Here is a 21,272-nt window from a genome sequence, read left to right as displayed (position 1 = left end):
AGTATATTATGCTTGTAGACACTAAAATAAGCGTGTGTGTTTGATACTAATTTTGATAAACCACATTCATGGACAGATATAGATAGGAACCTCCTTTTTCTTGTTTGGCATAATCTTACTTTGTATAAGCCAGCCCCTTAGTCTTATTAGTATTGGATAATAGTGGAAATAAAAGTTTTTTTTAGGGCAAACATATTTCAGTGACAAATTTTGGGCTGTCAGGCAAATCCAGCAGCGAGTAATCTTAGTGGCTACTCTGCCTAAACTGCTTCTACCAAACACCCCAAATCTTTGATTAAAAATCAACCAACCAATCCCCTTGTACCACGGATTTAGCCCTTGAAAATCTCTTGCTTGTTGTAAAGCTAATTATAACCACATATCTGGGAAAGACGAAACGTGTCTGATTCAAGACAGTTATCCTGCATACAAGTGTCTCAATTTATGGTACCCCTAAATGGGATTATGGACTTCTTGATAAGGATAATTTTGTTTAGTCTTATATTCCCAATAAATCCCACAAACACTGTAGGGGTATAGACTATAAGACCTAATGTCATTGTAATCTAATATGGTTGCCACTTTTGTTGCATCTGTTTAAAATTTGTCACTGAAATGTTTGCCTAAAAAACCCTCTTTTCCCTTTATTTATTTCTCCTATTGCAGAATTTTGATAAACCCTAGCTGAAAGTGTTTTATTTATTCCACAGGGCCCCCACTTCAGAAGACAAAAATGTTTTTACGGGTTCTCAGTACTCTTCAGGCCTAAAATTTTAACGTGTTTTTCAGCAATGGGGTTTGGGCAAAGCCACACTCACAAAGTCATACTTCCTTCCATCCCTTTGACAGTGATAATCACTTGCCTAAAGCTGCAAAGTCTTTGTTCACAAAGCATCCACTTCATCCTGCTATGGAGTGAGCCGTACTAGAGGCCGTCATAAGTGCAGCTCCTCATAGGATTGTGGTACACATGGCAGTGTTCTCCACAGAAATTATTTTAGGCTGGATAGGAAGAAGCTGTAGGCGGGTGTCAGCCTAACTTTTCATTAACAATCCAAAGACAGCCAGGGGGTTACTGAAAAGTGCCAAATGAAGCTTGAGAGATACTGCATGGCTGAAAGACAAAGACTAGACCTTTCAGAAGGTGCAGCTTATATACTAGGCAGTTTGCAGAGGGGTAGGGGTATGCCCTTATAGACAATTTGAAATCTGTATTTTGAAAGCTCTAACTGCTGGTTAATGGTTTATAATTAGAAGAATGCCCATTGCCTAGCCACAGTTCTGCATTAAAGTTGCTTGGCCCTTGGAAAAGTATTATTTGGTCATTTCATGAATACCGCAAATAAAAATCAAATACTTCAAAGAAGCTCAGTTTGTAAACAGAAAAAAAAAATAAAAGAAACACAGTTTCTTTATTGTGTGTTTCTTTTTAAGGATTCATTAAAACAACTTGTACACAAACAATCGTGCTATAAATAAAAAACAAGTGACCATCAGGGACAAAAGAAATGATAACATTGGCCTACTCATTGCACTTTGGACATGGGTCTTGTGCGTTATCTAGGCCATCAGCAGCACTCCTGTCCAGATTTTCTTTTCATGACCGAAGATTCCAAGTGCTCTCTATATCTTAGGTGGAGCCTTCAATTTCAAACGTGTTTGGCCCCTGAAGGCCTAATATGAACGTAAAAGGGGGAAAAAAATTCAACAGTATTGCCAATAGCAACCCTTAAAAATTGCTAGGGCAACACTGTTCTTTTCATCGACTTTAACATATTTGAGGTCCCAAAAGATTCTGCAGATGTTGTGCCACCACAATTCCAACATGCATTGCCTCCTGGGACTTTTGTTCTGTTGACCGAGTTGTGCACAGTAACCATCACCTTCTATTTACATTTCTAGTGCACATTGCAGATTTAAAATCTGCTCTGGTAACACATATAAAGATTCTTTAAGGCCTACTTAGAGGCTTAAACATGATACCTGGAGCCAAAATCAAGTTACCTATTGAAACCAGAACATGCAGTTCATTTTTCCCAGTATTTTTCGTAAGCCCTGGTTTCTAAGTGAACCCGTCACTACAGGTATAAATCTAGTTTTAAGAGGGGGGAAACAAAGATGAAGTACTCAACTTCTACTTGGTGCTGTCTTCCAAGGACTTACAGCTTCATGGTCGAGTGTCTTACCTTTTTTTGGGCTGAATGATGCCCTGCATGATTCAACCCACTACCTGTGAGCTCAGGAGCCATGTCTTCACAACACCCAGCACTAACATTACAGTGCAGCAGCTAATGTAACTGTCAGTGTTACTTTCTGAACTGTTCAGGGATTCCAATCACTGGACAGGAAAACAGTTGTGGAGGGGGATCTATGGGGTCCTTTTGACCCACCTACAACATCTAAAAAAAGGTAAGTATACCAAAAATCTTTTATAAATAACTCATGGGGGGAATCTTTTGCTTTCTTGACAGAAATTCTCTGGCATCTCCCAAACCTGGGTGTGAGCTATATAGAAATCACAGCTTCTTGCAATATGTTCCCATACCCAGTAGGGACGTTTATCACAAATCTCTAGTTAGGTTGGAAGACCTGCAAATTAGTGTGTGCACTGATTAGGAGTTCTTTTGGTATTCAGAAGCACTTCTGTCAAAAGCTCAAAAAGAAAAAAAAAAAAAAGAAAAAAAAGGCCATGTGCCAACACACAGAAGCACAATATCAGAATAAAAATAAAAGGTATCTAGATAGTGACAGGTTCACTTTGACCAGCACAGTGAATAATCATCTAGGACATTCTGTGCTGACTGACTCAGTGCAGTATGGGATTTCGATAAAGCTAAAGGCAATGCAACATGCTGGTTCTTGTAGTTTCACAACAGCTGGAGACGTAAAGGTTTCCATCTATGACACAGAACATGGACAAAGCCAAACTTTTTTTTTTCCACAGAAAACAAAACCCACAAAGGTTTATCCTTTTGAAACACAGAATTCAGTAATTATTACCGCATTATGGAGTTAGTGCAATCCTGCATAGCCTGGTCACATGACAAGGCACAGTTTTTTTTTCATATAAAGAAAAAAATAAAAATAACAAAAAAAACACGTAAACTGCCGTACGTAACACAATTTAGACGGGATCTGCTGAGCGTAATTTAAGGCCATTCAGTGAATCGGAGAGCAACCAGTCCAATTTAAAGCTGTGGATTAGATCACGTCATCCATCCGCAATGCTAGCGCTGTCCTCAGCCCCTGCGGGCACGCACAGTTGAAGTGGGAGAGAACGGATGCCTCAGCTTGTGTGGTACAACAGTTCTGGGACACCGAGTGTCCTGTCCTTGGTTGGTGGAAATGTGCAGCTCATCAAGACTATTTTAGTCGCTTTCTGGGAATTCCAAAGGGCGGACATTGTGCGGACCCCAGTGCTCGGAAGGCCTCGGCTACTAAATGTGGATGGGATTGTATCATGGATTTCCAGCCAGCAGTCTCCATTACGTCGGTAGATTGACTAGAAATGAAACATGACGAGAGAGCTTAGTGTGGGGAAATACAATGCAGCTGCACTGCATACACCAAAAGACAACTTCATACTGTCCTAGTCACACTTCAATGTTATTTGGCATAGACGCCCCTCTCTGTGGCCAAATCATCATAATGCTCAAATGATCAGACCAGCAAACAGAAAGCAAAGACAATTTCATGTAAGAGGAGCTTTCTGGCTCTTAAGAACTACCACCCCATGTACATTGCAAATGTAGAGGGTTGTTGCTGCTCCCCTTGTAAGCCTGCTGCCCTAGGTACTGGCTTCTCTGTGCCTTTACAGTAAATACAGCTCTGTTTGTTCCCTACACACTATAAAGCCATAGAAAATATAAGCCATTACTAAAGCAATACTAATGTAACTTATTACTAGAAAACTAGTGGACTGGATACTAAAGCAGCTAAGGGCTTGTACAAATGAACAGAAACAAGGTATTTGTTTTCAGATTATGTTTACAAACAAAGGAGTATATGGAGCTCAATGGATCACATATTAACTAAGTTAGGTTACATTGTACAGGGTATCACACTAAAGTAAAAAGTTGCAGCAACTCCTGGAATTTGCTGTGGCTTCAATGTCTTGGGGGATGAAGGAGCTGCACTCCGCTTGCCTACAGAATATTGAAATGGAAAACCAAGTCCACCAGCCTCCTTTACAGAATGAAATGGTTGTGAATTCTGGTTCTGCCCAAAGCAATCAATTAATATGGGGTCATTACTTATTTTTACAAACTGTTTCATATTCGTATGTCCAATATCGTCACTAATATTTACATACACACTTTGTATATTGTTGGTTTGGTGCATTTAATCAAGGAGTATTATGTGTTTCTAATATGGGGTTTATCCAGCAGCTCAACTTGACTGAAAACCATTATTAAGCTAATTTACTAAATCTTTTGTTTAGCTGGGATGGTAAAGAATAAGAGCATTTTCATGTGCACTTATCTGGCCTTACAATGACCTAACCCACAATCACAATGGCTTACAACTAAAGATATGGAGCTGTACTGTCTAGCTTCAAGCAAAAAGGAAGACTTGTAGCAATTACAGGATTGGCCCCAATGGATCTCAGTATGTAGGAAACTGTGGACCGAGAAGCTATGTTAGGTCAGTGTGGGGACAGTACAAAAATGCACTTTTATCACAATTCTCATTCATAATAAATACAGCAGCATTTCCTAACAGAAAGCAAAATGCAGTTGTGCAGAATATCTGGCAGAGTTTTTACCACTACATTACCGGGGATACCTTTATGATCAGAGTGACTCCAACCAGAAGGCCTAAACATGAATATCTTTTTTTTTTTAGTAGAAAGTTCCACTCTCAATGTTTAATAGTAAATACAACTCATGATCTACACAATACTGATTTTTATACTAAGCTCTTAGCACACAGGCAGTACTGTTTTGTTTGCTTTCCAGAAGGAAGGATAGAGATATCATGAAAAAAATGATAAGAAGCACTTACCTGCCATTCCAGTTTTTGCTGTCCTTGCAACCTAGTTGCCTGAGAACACTACATCTGTAAAAAAACAGAGTTTGGAAGATGTGACACACAGACAAGATAATTGAGCAATGTATCAACACATATGAATATATATTTATATATACATACACACACTTTTTTTTATTACTACAGCATTCTGAAAGCTTATTTCTTCAAGACTACAAACAAAAAGGATAATCCTAGATTTTCCTTTTTCTTACGCCCTGTAAAGTACATATTGTTGAGCAAATAAAGCTGTAAGAAAATCTAAGCTCTATCATGTACAGTGTATATTTTGCTGCCATCCTCATCATGACCTTTTCTAAAGAAAATCATACATAATAAAGGCAGAACTCCAGCCAAAAACAACAAGAAAAATAATAGCCTACAAAAAGAAAATACCACAACCAGCCTTTGCTTCAATTTTTCCCAAGAAGCTTACCTTAAGGCTGCATTATTAAAACTAATAATTCCATTATACACATGTAATGAAAATAAGGCAGAAATGTCAGAAATTCAGCCTGGATGACCACCATGGCTTTGTCCATAGATACAATGGAGGAGAGACCCAGAGACATTTGTCTTTGGTAAGAGATATTATGTTTTGTTTTGGGGTTTACAAAGAAAATTAAACTTTGCCAAGCAATGTTTTCTGGCAACACAACAAAACCAAATCAGTAACAGAAACGTAGCCATTTTGTATGAAAGGCAATTATTAATCATGGCATATTGGAGCCATTATCAAAGACCTTAAAAAAGAACGAGGATGGGTTTTGTGTCGTCACCAGCGTGAAGGACACCAGATACCCGGCAATTATCTTTGGGGTCTGGTTAAGGAAATGAATGCTGTCAATCTTTCCAGCTTAATGGAAAAAACAGTTCTTAATAGTTAAAATCTGCAGATTATAGTTTGTTTAAACCGGTTTTTTGTTTTAGATTGTGTACCCAAAAAACAAAACAAAAAAACAAAACCGTCATCCTATAGTGAACACATCACAATGGTACTTACTTGTTAATAAAGTCTATTGCTTGTGCTTTCAGCTGCTCGGCACTGTGCAAATCTGCCAAGATAAGGACATCAGCAACGTTTTCCACAGAAAGGTTACTGCATAAAGCCTCTTCACATAGGACTTTTAATCGCTCTAATGCATACTGTCAAAAGAAAGACCAGAACGATGATCAAGTTTTGGGGAAAAAGTCAAATAATTAATAGTGCAAACAACCAAAACATTTAACATAAGTGCAATAACCAACAGAAACCAGGATTGACTTTTCAATGGCTTACAGCAGTGAAATATACCAGAATTTTAGCTTTGTCTATTTACAAAACAGTTAATCTGAATGAAACATTCCCTGGTGGAGTATCAGTCACTGGCATTGAAACACATGAACCTTGAAGATTCTCCACCAGAGGTAAACATCAAAATTCACTGCTTAACAAAAAGACCCCCAAGGTTTTTTGTGTTCTTTTTTTCTACAAAGTGAATATAAAAGAATGCTTCCATGTAAATGTTTCAGGAAGGCATGAAAAAGCAAAGAGTGTTGGTTTCTTAATTCATGAGTGGTCAATATTACAGAGAAGAGATTTCACAGGCAAGATTTCTTCTGCAATACTCTCCTACCTGCCTGATCGATTCAGGTTTCTGCTAAATAAGCTGAGCTGCGCATCTGCAGTATCAGCTTGGTTGCTAAAAGGCCAATCATTCCTGGCTTCCTCTCCGCATGCTGGGAATGAATGAACTCCAGCACTTCTGTGCAGGAATTGAATCATACAAGCCTGGCCAATTAATATGGCAATGAGGAAGTGAACATAGAAGATGATGGAGCCCTGGGAGGGAATGTGGACAGCTGAGTAACGCAGGGTTTTAGTAAAACTATAGGCATATCATAATGGCAGCAATTTATAAAGGTACACGTCTTTTACAGCAAATTCAATTGTAATAGACTGGCCGACCATTACAGAAATGGAGCTGTGGATAGCCAGGACCATCCTGCAAGCCACACCAGTGCAATGTGCAGACCATGAATACACTACAACCCCCAAGCTTCTTATGGAAACATTTTTGTTGAACAATATATACATTTCTAATTTCTCATTACAGTTTCAATTTACTCTGACTTTAAAGAAAAGGCACACACACAGCCTGTACAAGCTGGCAAACAGAAGTCAGCCTTTATAGAAGTCATACACCCTAACAATATTGCTCAAATATCAAAAAAAAAAAAAAAAAATCAATAGCACCTCATAAGCCCTGAAATATGAATACGTTAATATTAACAATTGCCATGTAACCTTGTCACTTTCTTTTGAAAAATGTGATTGGAAGACTTGCTTGCTAATGACACCATATAAAGGATGTCACAGTCAGTTCAACCAGTTTAGTGAAAGTGTGAAAAAATGAAAACACTTTTAATTGGTGAAAGACTTACTTTATCCGCTGCTGCCAACAAGTTAGCAGCCATCTTGTCTAGATTGTTGGCTTTTCCTGTATAGATAAATCTCATCATTTCTTGAAATACTTCAGGTTCCACATCGTGAATGTCTACTCTATTCTGCACAGGAACAAAAGACAAGAATAAGTATACAAAACAGAAAAATTGTTTACATTGAGATCAAATGTTCAAATGATCAAATGTTTTAGAATTCTAAAACAAAAAAAAATTACAAATAAAGAGTTGTGCCTGTAAAAAATAAAATATCAATAATAAAAAAGTCAAGCAAAATATTTAATTTAACTTGGAAAAATACTTTTTAGGTTTAAAATATGTGCAAAGTCTTCACTATGATATACAGTATATTGGCTGCTATAGAACATACGTGTTGATGTGTGTTCATGTCATGGGTTACCATTAAACAAAATTAAAGTTCTACTTTAATTCATTGAATGGGTAACCAAATACATTATAGCAGTCCTAGCTGGATCTGCATTATTTTCAGCAGGGTGCACCATGTAAATATAGTGTGTTGTCTGATGCTACCCAGAAAGTCGTGTGTTGGGTGCTATTCGAAATTCATGGTAGCAATGCATGTCATAATGCATGATACTACAATGTAAATATGCGAATAGACCCTTACAGTCAACTTTATTTAAAAATCAGCTACAGCTTAAGTAGTAATGACTGTTCCTGCTAGCAATCAACAGAAAATGACCCCTGACCTTGGTGTGGAAATAGTGGTCTCTTTGCTCAAGTTCAAGATATTAAAGCTGTTGCCCTCCAATCTGTAAGACATGTACTTTGATCTCTGAAGAGCTATAGGTGGCATTCAAAAAGGAGTGGAAGTTAGAATTAAAACACTGAGAAAAAACACTGAGAAGGTTCTTCTCAGCAGAATGTTGCAGGGTCATTTCCACTGCTGTTGCTGCTTTTTAAAGAAAGAAACCAGCCGTGAGGCAATTATTGGATGAGAATCATCTGAGGTGTGTATGTTGTCTTAGGTTGTAAACTCATTTGGGCAGGGTCCCCTCCTCCTCCTCCTGTGTCACTGTCTGAATCTGTCTGCCATTTGCAACCCTTTTTTAATGTACAGCTCTGCATAATATGTTAGCGCTTATAAATACATTATAACATTATTTCCTATACTCTCCTGAACGTAAGAAAGCAATAGGTTTGCAAAAATATTCAATGATCCAGCATTGCATTTTGAAAAATTATATAAACTCAACATACTTATACCTAAAAACCAAACATTTCTATAGTCACAGCTCATGTGGAGTTAACTCTATACTCCGACTCCTATAGACAAGAAAACCCTACAAATATATCACAGCAATGATCCCAAAGCAGAAGATATTTCACAGGAACAATGAAAACATGTCGGACGTGATGTAACAGGAGAAGTGATAGAGAAAGTACAATAACAATGAAAGTGGAAGTACAGCTGTAAATAACACAGGATACTGATCGCCTATAAAAGGCTTTCCAGTAAAATATTAGGAAACAAAACCAAAACAGGACTAGAGAGATAAAAGACTTGGATTAAAGATTTATAACTCTGCTAGGAAACAGTAAAAAATAAATACCTTTTTATTTTCCTCCATGTCATGTTCAAACATTGCACTGAAGACAGGAGAGCGAGCTGGAAGAAACGAAAAGAGAACACTGAGGAGGATTTCCATGATTTCCAAGAAGACTGAATAGCTATGGGATTACTTACTGAACAATTACCTGCTAGGATAGATTTATGAGCTTTAAATTCCTGGCCTCCCACAAACAAACTGCAATCTGTGAATCGTGTTGTCTCCCACAGATGCCCCAAGTCTTCTGATAGTCGACATTCCGGCACGTTCAGATTGTTGTTGTTGGACTGGCCTGATATGTTCACAGAATCCTGAACCACACTCACCTAAAAAAAAAATGGGAAAATAAAGGAAGGTGAATACATTACAGCAGGGGTCAGCAAAGTTTTATGGCCACTAGGCCATTCATGGGGTGGGCGGGAGCACCCCAGACTGGACCCGCCCTAATGGCCTCACCTACCACCAGGAATTGCCCCCTGAAGTGAAATCCCTCTACTCTGTATGTATTGCGGAGGAGAGGGATTTACTTTCAGGGAGCGGAAGTATAAACGCCAGCCACGGTAAATAGGGGAGCAACTGCAAAGGGGCGGCACCGGAGCTCCGGTAGTTCCTAACAGTAATTAGGCCGGAACGAACTACCGGCTAGGCCGTATCTGGCCTAAAGACCGGAGTTTGCCGACCCCTACCTTACAGGAAAGTTATTGTGCAGTATTTATAAAGCATTAACCTATTATGCAGCTAACATTAAATAGGGGGTTGCAAATGACAGACAGGTACAAACAATGACACAGGAGGAGGAGAGGATCCTGTCCAAAAGAGCATGCAATCTAACATTAAGGAATATTGACAGCCAATCACTAAAAAAAGCGTCAATATTTAAATTTCAAAAGTCATTTTTACTTCTATAGTTTTCATTATATTTTGTGAACTTGCTATAAAGGTCCCTTGTTATAGGATGATGTTATGTCTCAGTCTCCAATGTGTACTTTTACACAGGTGATCGGGCATATGGGCAGTGTTCAATCCAGAAGATGTTGGGTGGCAGCCCCTGTATTGTGACCGATTTTTGCAGTAACCACCCAAAAACAGCCGTCAGGTTACTGAAAAGTGCCAGGTGGTGCGCCCAGCTGAAAGGGGCTGGGGAGAACACTGATGTACATCTGATGACGGCCATTTTCACAAACAATACACATGCATGGTCCACTGGTGTCACCATTGGGTTACCCACCCTGGGAAATGCAAAAGCTTTTCCTGCTTTTCTCTTGAAGGCAGTCATGGAATCTCAAGTTATCTGCCAACTAAGAGCTCCTGGATAAAGCTTTCAGCATACAGATACGAGATTATAACACACACACAGAGAGAGTGCTAGCTTGTAATATTTTTCCTTTGGGCCTAAGCAAAGAATTAAACTGCACAATGTACAAAAAACCCTCACTAAAAACAAACCAATACATTGCTCTCCCCAGCCCCTTTTATCCTTTCCATACATCTCATCACTTTTCAGTAACCCCTTCACCCCGGCTGTTTTTGGGTGGTTGGGTCAAAACACCGGGGGAGATGGGTCAAAACACCGGGGCTGACACTTGCCTACAGCTATTTCCCACCTAAATTTTTGGGAGAAAATATTACAATCTATATTTTAATTCCTGCCTTCCCTGCACAAAGCTTGGAAAGCAATGTTTTCTAAACTTCCAGGCTCGAGCATTAAACACATCCTCATGGTCACACACAGCCAGCGTTAAACCAAATATTCTGTGATGCCTTGCTCCGGCATTCATCAATGTGAATGTGTGCCGAGGAGGCTGGGTATACTCATCATCCAGGATGACCAAGCAGGGCTACTGTGTAACCAGTTTAACAAAGAAAACACGGAAAAAGATATTTTCAAAAGATGTTTTTAAACATAGGGAATACATTATATATTAAGGAGAGAATATTATAGGTCAGTAGTTTGTAAAGTTTTAAAGCAAGCAAGTCAGTGTCATAGCCAGTTGGTGACCAACAACAGTTTTTCTCAGGAAAAATTACCTTTTCATCCCAATTAAACTTTTACAGATGAAGCTGTAGATTTGAAGTTATTGAGCATAACATAGTTAAAAACAACAAGTCCCATGTTGGAAGATTTTGGATCAGACAGGAAAGTTTTGCAGACAGGTACAGGTGATGTCCCTTCTGCAATAATTCCTCTAACCTGCCTGATTACTCTGTCTGAACCCATCTATGGGCTTGTTTTATTAAGGCTCTCCAAGGCTGGAGAGGATACACTTTCACCAGTGAAGCTAGGTGATCCAGCAAACTTGGAATGCTAGCAAATGTTTTGAACCCTGGACCAAATCCATTCCTGGATCACCCAGAAAGTGTATCCTCTCCAGCCATAGCGAACTTTAATAAATCAGGCCCTATGACGGAAGTTCAAATACTTTTTAATTCCAGTGCATGAAAACGTCATTTTCGGATGTGTTACAACACAAACATGTGATGACATGCAAGCTAAAGCATGATAAAATGTACGGATTGTGATTTTTTTGCATTTCCATCAATTTAAACAGACAATACATCTGGAAGCATATAGGTGTGAATGATTCCCACATTTTAATACATGACATGGTTGTGACAAAACAAACCATAGAACCAGTTTACGCTGAATGAAAATAAACAACAATGCAAAGCCAAGACTGGACAAATCCCAGAGAGCGGCTGGCCAATCCTCCCACAAATAGCATCTGGTGCCTAACTTTGTGTATAATAGAAGCACATGTTTTCTGGCTCCTCAATATACACGACTAAATAGCTCCAGAAGCGTAAATGACTGCGTCAATCATCATTTCAAGCCGGGCATGGACAATTCCCAAGAGCTAGCAATTCAATGATTATTTTTAAAGGAAATCTACAGATTGTTTAGACAGAAACATTGCAGCTCTGTAATAATGAATACATTAATAAATGATTGCGTTAATGCAAGCAGTGTGCCTTGAATTGATTTTATGTAAAGGCGCTTTCAGTGACAGAGCAGAACTGGATGAGAAGTAGTAGCAGGAGATGAACCAAAGCTGTTTTTGGGTGGTTATTGAAAAGTTGGGTCACAATACAAGGGCTGCCACCTGCCTACAGCTTCTTTCCACCCAGCTTAAAAAAAATTCTGGGTTGAACACTGCCCAGTACATGTAGGAGACGGAGACATAACATCATCCTATAACAGTGCATGAACAAGAACCTTCATAGCGGCCTCACCAAATATTATGTAAACTGAAGATGTAAAAATGACTTTTGAAATTTATTATTAAATTTATTATCCCTTTTTAAGTGATTGGCTTTCAATGTTCTTTAATCTTTTGGACAGGGTCCTCTCCTTCTCCTGTGTTATTGGTTGTATCTGTCTGTCGTTTGCAACCCCCGATTAATGTAAGCTGAGTAGTTATTGAAAAGTTGGGTCATAATACAGGGACCGCCTGCAGCTTCTTCCCGCCCAGCTTAAAAAAAAATTCTGGGAAGATAAAGAGTCTGCATATGGCTGCCATTATGCATTAACATTTACAAAGCACCAAGATGGACACCTCTACCCTGCAACAAGTTCAAGACAAGGAATATTGATTCCATCATGTAAAAAGATTATTTGCAGGGAAGCCCAAAGGTAAACACCATCTGCTTGCCTTTTTGGGGCTTAGCTTCCTCAGTCCAGGCCCTTCATAAGGAGACCCTGTTCCCTCTGCTTAAACAGTGCTACCACCCACTGTTCCTGAAAAGCCACCTCTGTGCCACAATCATCTGATCTCTGTCAGCATCCCCAGAAGGCTTATGATTTAGGCATATGTTGCATGATCCAAGTCATCTCGCTATGCAAGATATGATCCCAGCCAATGCGTTCCCCCACAGATGAGCATATGCTTCTCCTCTGTCACCAATATAAGTGTTCTCCTCAGGGCTTTTTAGCTGGGCACACCACCTAGCACTTTTTAGTAACTACCCTGCTGTTTTTGGGTGGTTACTCAAAAGTTGGGTCAGCCACCACCCCAGGTTCTTCCCACCTATTTTTTGAGGCGATAATATGTAAGGTCTATGTAAGCAGGTAACAATACTAATACTAGTTTGTAAGAAAATAATGTGGGTAATATAAACAAGTCACGTTTGTCTTTCTACTTTAATGCACGCAACAATGGACTGCATAAAATCCACAAATACCCATCTCCATCTGTATCAGCTAATGACATCCTAAAGATTACCAAAATTACCAAATGGTAAGGCCATTAGGGGGAAAGAGCGGCAGTCATCTCACTTTGTGATCATTCCGAGACAGACATTCACTGCATCCTCTTTGTCAGCCCCTTAATTGTATTCATAACAAATTCATTGTACAGCTCATTTCACTTGTCTAAATGGAAATAGGATGTGCTATGTTTGCACCATGTGGTCTCAGGGGCTGTATATCAATTATTCCCATGCACGCAATAATATCATATAATTAAGTTGCAATCTTGCCAATTTTACACATTTTCATGAGACGCAGATCACCAGGATGTGTATTAACCATTAACACATTTGCAAGGCATGCAAGCTAATAATCAGAAAAAGCTGGAAGATGGGGGGGGGGGTGAAATAGTAAGATGTCTTTAGCAGCCGACTGAAAGTTCTGACCCTTCTGCATATGACTGGATTACAAAACCAACAAATTGTTCTATTACCTGAACCCAGCATATCACAAAGCAATTACAATCACCTAACATTTTTATTGCAAAATAAACCATCATTTTGGCTTTATAGGAAGCACACTGTATGCTCAGTTTACCAAGAGCAGTGTTTGCAGATTGTTTTGACTAGGGGGAACCCCTTGAGATTCCTTTCATGTCTTCAGAGAACCCTTCTATAATTACTTTATCCACAGCTCACAGTATATTAGTGTGGTGGTCAGTAGGACAGTAGAAGAATTCCTCTTACATTGCTGCTCATTGGGAAGAATGTCACCCTAAAGATAGCCAAAACGATCACTGGTGTCACCTAAACTGAGCTGAGAGGTACAAACTGCTCATTTCTCAAGGAAACCCCAGCAACCTTTGGAGGAACCCTGGAACAGAAACATTGACTAAGATATTTATTGGAGTGAATTTGTAGGGATAGAACTATGTGTGCTGCCATTGACAAGTTGGTTTTAAAAGGTGCAGGCTGCAGGGCTGTATCCCTGTCCCAGCCAAGGGTCATTAAAGGATGCATGAAATCACAGTGCACAACGAGACCATGGCATCTGACAAACCCAAAATTATCAGACTAGCAGGAAGAGCTCGGCAGGAGACTGAAGACTACAGTGCCTTGCTGAACAGGTAAGTATTCATTTTTACATTTAAACACAGCTATATTTTGAGTTACCTGTCTTCTCCCCAGCTCTTTCTAGCTAGGTTCACCATCCAGCACTTTTCAGTGACCACCTGGCTGTTTTTGGATGGTTACTGGAAAGTTGAAACAGAATACGGGGCTGTCACTCGCCTGCAGCTTCTTCTCACCCAGCTAAAAAAATAATTTCTAGGGAGAATACCAGCTGTCCAACAGATTTTTTTACGGAAGCACTCAGTGTATTCTAATACTATAAAAATTTATTATGAAGAGAAAATACTCCAAAACCGCAAGGTAAAAACTGTGCATGAGTAAATATACACTTTTTTATCCTTATACAGTCTTTAATATGCTCTCATAGAACTCATTTCTCATCATTAGTGTGAGGTAAAAGTGTTACTGTGCTCTGAGGAAATGCATCCCAGGAAGCTCCACACTCTAACCCTTCATCATTCCTGCAATTTAATCTGATTACAAAATGTTTCTGTCAAACAAAACAAGAAAGGCAGCCACATTGTTCCATGCAGGGTGCTCTACCCTTTATGCAAATATAGGAGCAGAACTATATACTACCTGTGCAAACTTGGACAGGTAAATACAGTAGGCTATATATATATATATATATATATATATATATATATATACACACACACACACACACAGGTAGTCTACGAGATACATACGAGATAGGGACTGTAGGTTTGTTCTTAAGTTGAATTTGTATGTAAGTCTGAACAGGTACATTATTTAAATAAATGCAATTAGGACAGATGTTTATCTCAACATAATATTAGGCAGCGTGGTGTCAGTTACTGTATAAAATCCTCACTGTGAGTTAATCACAAACAAAACAAGAATAAAAAAAAAGAGTTACAAGATGTTGCAGAACAGTGAAAGATTTCTTTTGCAAATCATGCAAACCGCCCCCCTCCCCCCAATCAATCTGTCCTGCACACAAATGAGCAGGGAAGCCCCGTCCGTATGGCGGATGTCCTTAACTCGGGGACCACCTGTATATATCAATTGTAGTACTACATACATATAACTGCACAATTCAAAATGAGAAATAAGCATAAATAAACGTAGTCTCAAAGGTTATCACTCTGGCCTTTGAAGCGCTAGGTCCCAGGTTCTAAATACAGCCAGGACACTATCTGTATGGGTTTCCTCCAGGTACTCCGATTTCCTCCCACATTCCAAAAACATGCAGTTAGGTTATTTGGCCTTAAACTGTGTTAATGACATATGAATATGGTAGGAACATTAGATTGTGAACCCCTTTGTGGGACAGCTAGTCACATTGCTATGGACTTTGTAAAGTGCTGCGTAATATGTTGGTGCTATATAAATGCTCTGTAGTAATAATAAAATGAATAATATGCATGCTCCAAAATAAACTAGTTTGTTAGATATTTGTACAACTGAAAAGAAATAATTCTGTTTTTTTTTTTAAATATAAAAATTCTCAATCAATTCAAGATAAATTTGATAAAAGGGGAAAAATTGACCGATGTATAGCCAGCTTAATTGGAGTCTATTAATTGTTTTTAGTGCAAGCCCAGAGATGAACTTTAAAAGAGCCCAAGAGGTCACAGAGGGCCTATTTAAATCTTATTTACTGCTTGTTAATACCACATAAATAATAAATGTTCACAGCTTGGCCACTGCTCTCCTTCAAGATCTAATGTATTCTTTTAATCACAGAACAATTTTCCATAAGGCTTACAAGCACAGGAAACATCAAGAAAAGAGAATTCCACTTACCTCACAGAACAAGGTAAGTTTATCATCCGGTAAGAGACCATTTGCTTCGTCAAGTAAAAAATCCCGTCGAATAAATTTCTTAAAGCCCCAGTCTTTGCCTTGAACAAACCGATAAGCTCTTTGACTTTCTGAATATAATAAGAAAAATTAAAATTAAAGCTTACAAAATCAGAAAAGATCACGAAGTTGCGGAAAAAAGGATTTACATTCCAAAAATGTAGTAAAAGTTGATATGTCCAAAGCAATTGTAAAGAAATTGGGGTTCTCCCTGGACCAAAATTTGCTGGGATGATCGACTGGCAGTTTACCCATCCCACCCAGCTGTCATCTCGTCTTGGTCCAGGTCGCCTGCAATGAATGAGGATGAACTACTGTATTTTTTGCACCATAAGACGCACCTAGGTTTAGAGGAGGAAAACAAGAGAAAAAAAATCCTGAACTAGTACTATACTATGCAGTTCTCTACCCTCCTACATGCAGCATGTGTTATCATTACAGCCCCCTCCTGTGTAGGCATTGCATGCTGTGTCCCCCTGCACTGAGCAGCCCCACGAATGTCTCCTCTTCCCTCCATGACACATTTGTGTCAGCATGTCCTGTGTGTCCGGTGTCATAACCTGTCCTGTGCGTCCGATCTAAACCAACCAATCAGTGCCTCCTCCACTCAATCTCTATTGGGCTGATGAGAGAAGATTATTTTTTTCACCTCTTCCAATGCCAGGAAATACAACATACATCCTTGGCAGCAAATATGTTAAAGGTGGACAAAAACAGCAACTTTAGATATTCATTTGCCAGTTGCCTGGCTGTCATGATGATCCTCAATTCCCTGACCAGGAACAAATATACAGCAAGAGTAATGATCCTTATCAACAGGCTGGTTCAGGGTGAATGAATCCAACATTTTTAAACCCATAAAATCCCAGACAGACAAAAAGCTTTTCAAGATAGGTCCCCAATTGCAGCCTCTACTTTTTCACAAAACATGAAAGTAAAAATTTTGGCACCAGGTAGGTGTTTACTGCAAAAAGACAGGCGATGTCCCTCCAGCATCAAGTATTCTTACCTGCCTGATTGCTGCCTGTCAAATTGTTTGTCAGGCATACCCAGCACATCCCAGCTTCCCTTGTGGGGATTGAAGGAACTTCTGTGCTCTTGTGCAGGAGTTACATCATCTCAGCCCAGCCAATTAAGATGGCCGAGAAGAAGTAGGGAGATGATGGCAGTGCCTACAATGGAACAAGAACAGGTGACTACCCTAAGGGTTTAGTTCCTCCTTAAAGAGTATGCAAAACCAATTTTTTTTTTATTTGCATACGGAAAGGCTTGACCCCCTGTAATATGGTTCCTGCTCTTTGGGGGTATTCACCTATACCACTGGCTACTAATTGCTATACAGAAAGATGAAGTAAACTGGACTGTGAGTTATTACAAGAACAGGAAGGAGGAGAAAAAAATCAATAAGAACACGTGTTCTGGTGACAATGCTCTACAAGGGTATAATACTCTCAATTTGGTGAGAACTTCTCTTCCTGCTGTGCCCAAGGACTGGAACTAAAATTAAATCACCCCAATGTAACATTCTACTCTTCAAAGGACAACTAGAATCTGTTTGGTATAAGAAAGAACTTCAGTCCATTCTGCTTGCGTTTGCAGATGAAACAATACCACAATAACAAAAAAAAAAACTTTAGGACAAACAACTTACCCATGGCTTTCGTTTCTTCCCTTTTAGAGTTTAACAGAGAAAATTTAAACTTTGCTCGAACTTCGCTTTTCGGACAGCTAACAAGAAGTAAGTATAAGGACAGATAATCTTTGCTCTCATCATCAAGGCCTTTTGGGTTAACTCGCAAACACCTAAGAAAGGAAGTAGATTTTTTTTTAGTACACTTGCATTCTGCGCATTGCATAACAATATAAAAAAAAGGAACCCTTCTTACCATTTCATCTTATCGTTTGGCCCCGAAGAGAAAGTAGAACTTTTTAAAACTTCTCCCATTTCTTCTCGGCAAAAACTAAAATTATTTATGGTCCACATGTAAGAAAATTTCACTACCTTGACCTGGTGGAATAAAATAAAAGGCATTTACCACCCAGAATGATTCAACAAGAAAATAAACAAGTCTCCAGTTTTGTAAATGATCAGCAATGAGGAACAAAAAATTGTTAGTGGACGCTTTGCAAACGCAAATAAAAAGAGAAAAAAAAAAAAAGGAGCGTCTGGCAAATTAAAGGGGCTTTCCCCCTTCCAGGAAGAGGTTGGAAAATCCCTCCATCTGTGGGCCGGTACAGAGAAATTGGTTTTAGAAGTTTGGTATAAAAAAGTGGTGTGACAACGTGTTCAACTTCGATAGCCCTGAAAATGCAACTGCAACCACAAAGTTCCAATACCTGAATCCCCATCACCCTGCAGATGAAACTGAAAAGGCGACAGTTTCGGTCTCTGAATTCTGAACTTAAAAGCAACGCAGCTCGGATTCAATAACACAACCTTAAATGTAAGTAATGTATTCAACTCTGTTCAGCTGGGGGGCTCCAAGTCAGTTTTGCACAGCGGGTCATCATTAGCTACGTCGGCCACTGACTGAACTGCATCAGTGCAAGTACAGCAAAGCTCAGGCTGGGAGAGGGTGAGACAGCAACAGGAATCAATGAGGTGTGTTGCATGAGCCAATAGGAGGAGAGAGCAGAGTGGCAGATGATCTCAGCACTGTGCTGCTTCTACTTTCACTGCGCAGCCACAGGCTGGCAGCAAGGACAAGACCTGTTACTGAATGCAGCAAGGAAAATCGAATCTTCTGCTCCCCCCGACCAGGTCTGTGCCATGTGTGGTCTTTGTAAATGTCAGAAATGAACAGACAGAAGTAATAATACACTGACAGGTACAGCAGCTCCCTTATGTGTACTTTATCTGCGAATTTGGCCTTTTGCCTGGAGTTCAGCTTCAAACTGCTACAGCCCGCTGAGGGCAAAGCAGTGTTTGCAGCCCAAGGCCTCCTCAGCAGTTCTATATTAAGTGATGCCAGAACTAATCATAATAATAAATACGAGCAGCTAAGTATGGGAAAAGCTGCTGCTCTGCCAGTACAAGCCAAAGGCAGGTGTGAAGTCCTGAGAACACCCCATCAGCTGCAAACGTCAAACACTAGGGCAGGAAGGGAGCGGAGCTGGGATACGGGTTTAGAATTTAGGTACAGCTCCACGTTCAGATAATTCCAAGGGACCCGACTACAGGAAAACAACCAGCACCGAAGCTCTGGGCTCACTACAATCACACACAGTGCAGGGGGGAAAAAAAGTTGGCCAAAAGTCGACTGCGAGGAGAGGAAAAACAAAAACACTTAAAATCACATTGCAATTCTACATTTTATACATTAAAAATAATTTAAATACTTTTTTTAAATACTAACAGCACCAGTGATAGTGTATTGGGGGGGGTTTCAGTATTTTTCTGGGAGTAGTATTAAAGTCCTGGCCATGGTGTATCAGGGGGGCTCCACATTGCCTGGGGGTAATGGTATAGTATTTTAGTGCTAGTCATGGTATATTTGGAAAAGAGGTTCTCATTAGCAGGGTGTATAATAGTAGCAGTCATTGTATATTTGGAAAAGAGGTGGGGGGTAATTACCTGAGGGAATTAAAAGTAATACAGTATATAGAGTAGTGTATTATAGTATCAAGGTGTGGTAATATAGTATTAGTGTAATATGGTAACTCATGGCATGGTGATTGCTATAAGTAATAATATAGTAACAGAGTTTTTTGAGGCTCCTCATTAGCTAGGTTATCCTATTACTGTATTAGGGTACAGTATTATAGTACCCATCATGGTATACCTGGGGGTTTTGGTACTACCATAGTAATGGGGTGTTTGGGGGCTGGGTGTAGTAGAATAGTATTAACCTCCCTAGACAGTATTCCCGAGTGTGGCTCAGGGTGAATTTTATCTACCAAAAGCGGTAACTGCGAGCCACATTTGGGGTAGCATGACAAAAAATCCTACCTGTTCCCCACGATCCAGCGGCATCCTCCAGCGAACTCCGGCCAGCTTCTGCATCACATCCTCAGCTCGATCGATGTGATGCGTGAAGCGTCAGTACGCTGGGGAAGTTTGGCCTGGCGGGAAATTTAAAAGCAGATTACATTGTAATCTGCTTTCAAAACATCGATTACAGTGATAAAGTTATAAAAAATGAATCCAAATATTAAATCCCAAAGTTTATTCCAATACTGTACCCTTGTTTGGACAAATTTTAAATTTTTTAAATAAATTTATTAAATTTGTTATTTTTTATAATTATTTATTATATTTTATGATTTGTGTTTCAAACTTATACTCGGGAGTTATTCCTAAGAATTACAGGCCTAAAATAATAAACAAATTTCCATGCCAAACAATGTACCACTTTTAGCTTTTGACATAAAAATACGGAGATAATCAGACCGCCTGGGAGGATAAGGTGCCATATCATAGTAACATCACTAGTCAGGGTGTATTGGGAGGGGGGGGGTGGAGGAGTAAAGGGGCTTCTCATTTACCTGGGTGGATGAAAGTAACCGGGTATTTGGGGGACACCTAATCACCAGGATGTAACATTGTATTGAGGTGGTATAGTATCATAGTACTCATCATGGTACAATGGCTTCAGAAAGCATTTAGACCTTCACTTTTCTCAATTTTGTTATGTTGCAGCACAACGCTACGTCTTGTTAAAATGATCAAGCCAAGACAGAATTTTAAAATGTAAAATGTAAATCAACAGAAAAAAAAAAAGAAATCTCACATTGACATAAACATATTCAGACCCTTTATTAGTACTTAGATGAAGCACCTTTGTTCGGTGGTCAAACAGCTCAATCTTGGTTCATCAGACCAGAGAATCTTCTTCCTCACAATCTGAGAATCCTTCGCGTGTTTCTTTGTAAACTCCAAACGAGGAGAGGATTCCTTCATTCTGCCATGTAGTATGAGGAGTATGAGGGTTGCTATGATTGTCCTTCTGGATCTTAGTCCCATCTCCACATGGGATCTCTGGGGCTCAGTCAGAGTGACCATCCTGCTTCTCTCTCGTTCCAGGGCCCTTCTTCTTAGATTTCTTAGTTTGGTCGGGTGACCAGCTCCCGGTTGTGCCAGAATTATGG

At 39.5% G+C, this 21,272-nt stretch overlaps 1 protein-coding gene across 1 annotated transcript in view; it reads right to left on the bottom strand.

The window, feature by feature from the left end:
- Positions 1-1,372: 1,372 nt before the first annotated feature.
- The window catches only part of SPOPL (speckle type BTB/POZ protein like), a 22,637-nt gene continuing 2,737 nt past the window's right edge, over positions 1,373-21,272 (bottom strand). Inside the window, exons 2-10 of the mRNA XM_072418115.1 lie at positions 18,071-18,192; positions 17,836-17,987; positions 16,128-16,255; positions 9,190-9,367; positions 9,045-9,100; positions 7,453-7,575; positions 6,032-6,174; positions 5,005-5,058; positions 1,373-3,502 (exon numbers count right to left, since the gene is read on the bottom strand). Of these exons, the coding sequence (XP_072274216.1) occupies positions 3,364-3,502; positions 5,005-5,058; positions 6,032-6,174; positions 7,453-7,575; positions 9,045-9,100; positions 9,190-9,367; positions 16,128-16,255; positions 17,836-17,987; positions 18,071-18,192 (1,095 nt within the window). The 3' untranslated portion in view covers positions 1,373-3,363. The remainder of the gene's footprint in view (positions 3,503-5,004; positions 5,059-6,031; positions 6,175-7,452; positions 7,576-9,044; positions 9,101-9,189; positions 9,368-16,127; positions 16,256-17,835; positions 17,988-18,070; positions 18,193-21,272) is intronic.

This window comes from Pyxicephalus adspersus, chromosome 7 (genome assembly GCF_032062135.1).
Source record: "Pyxicephalus adspersus chromosome 7, UCB_Pads_2.0, whole genome shotgun sequence".
NCBI lineage: Eukaryota > Metazoa > Chordata > Amphibia > Anura > Pyxicephalidae > Pyxicephalus > Pyxicephalus adspersus.
This window is presented reverse-complemented; position numbering and strand designations above follow the sequence as displayed.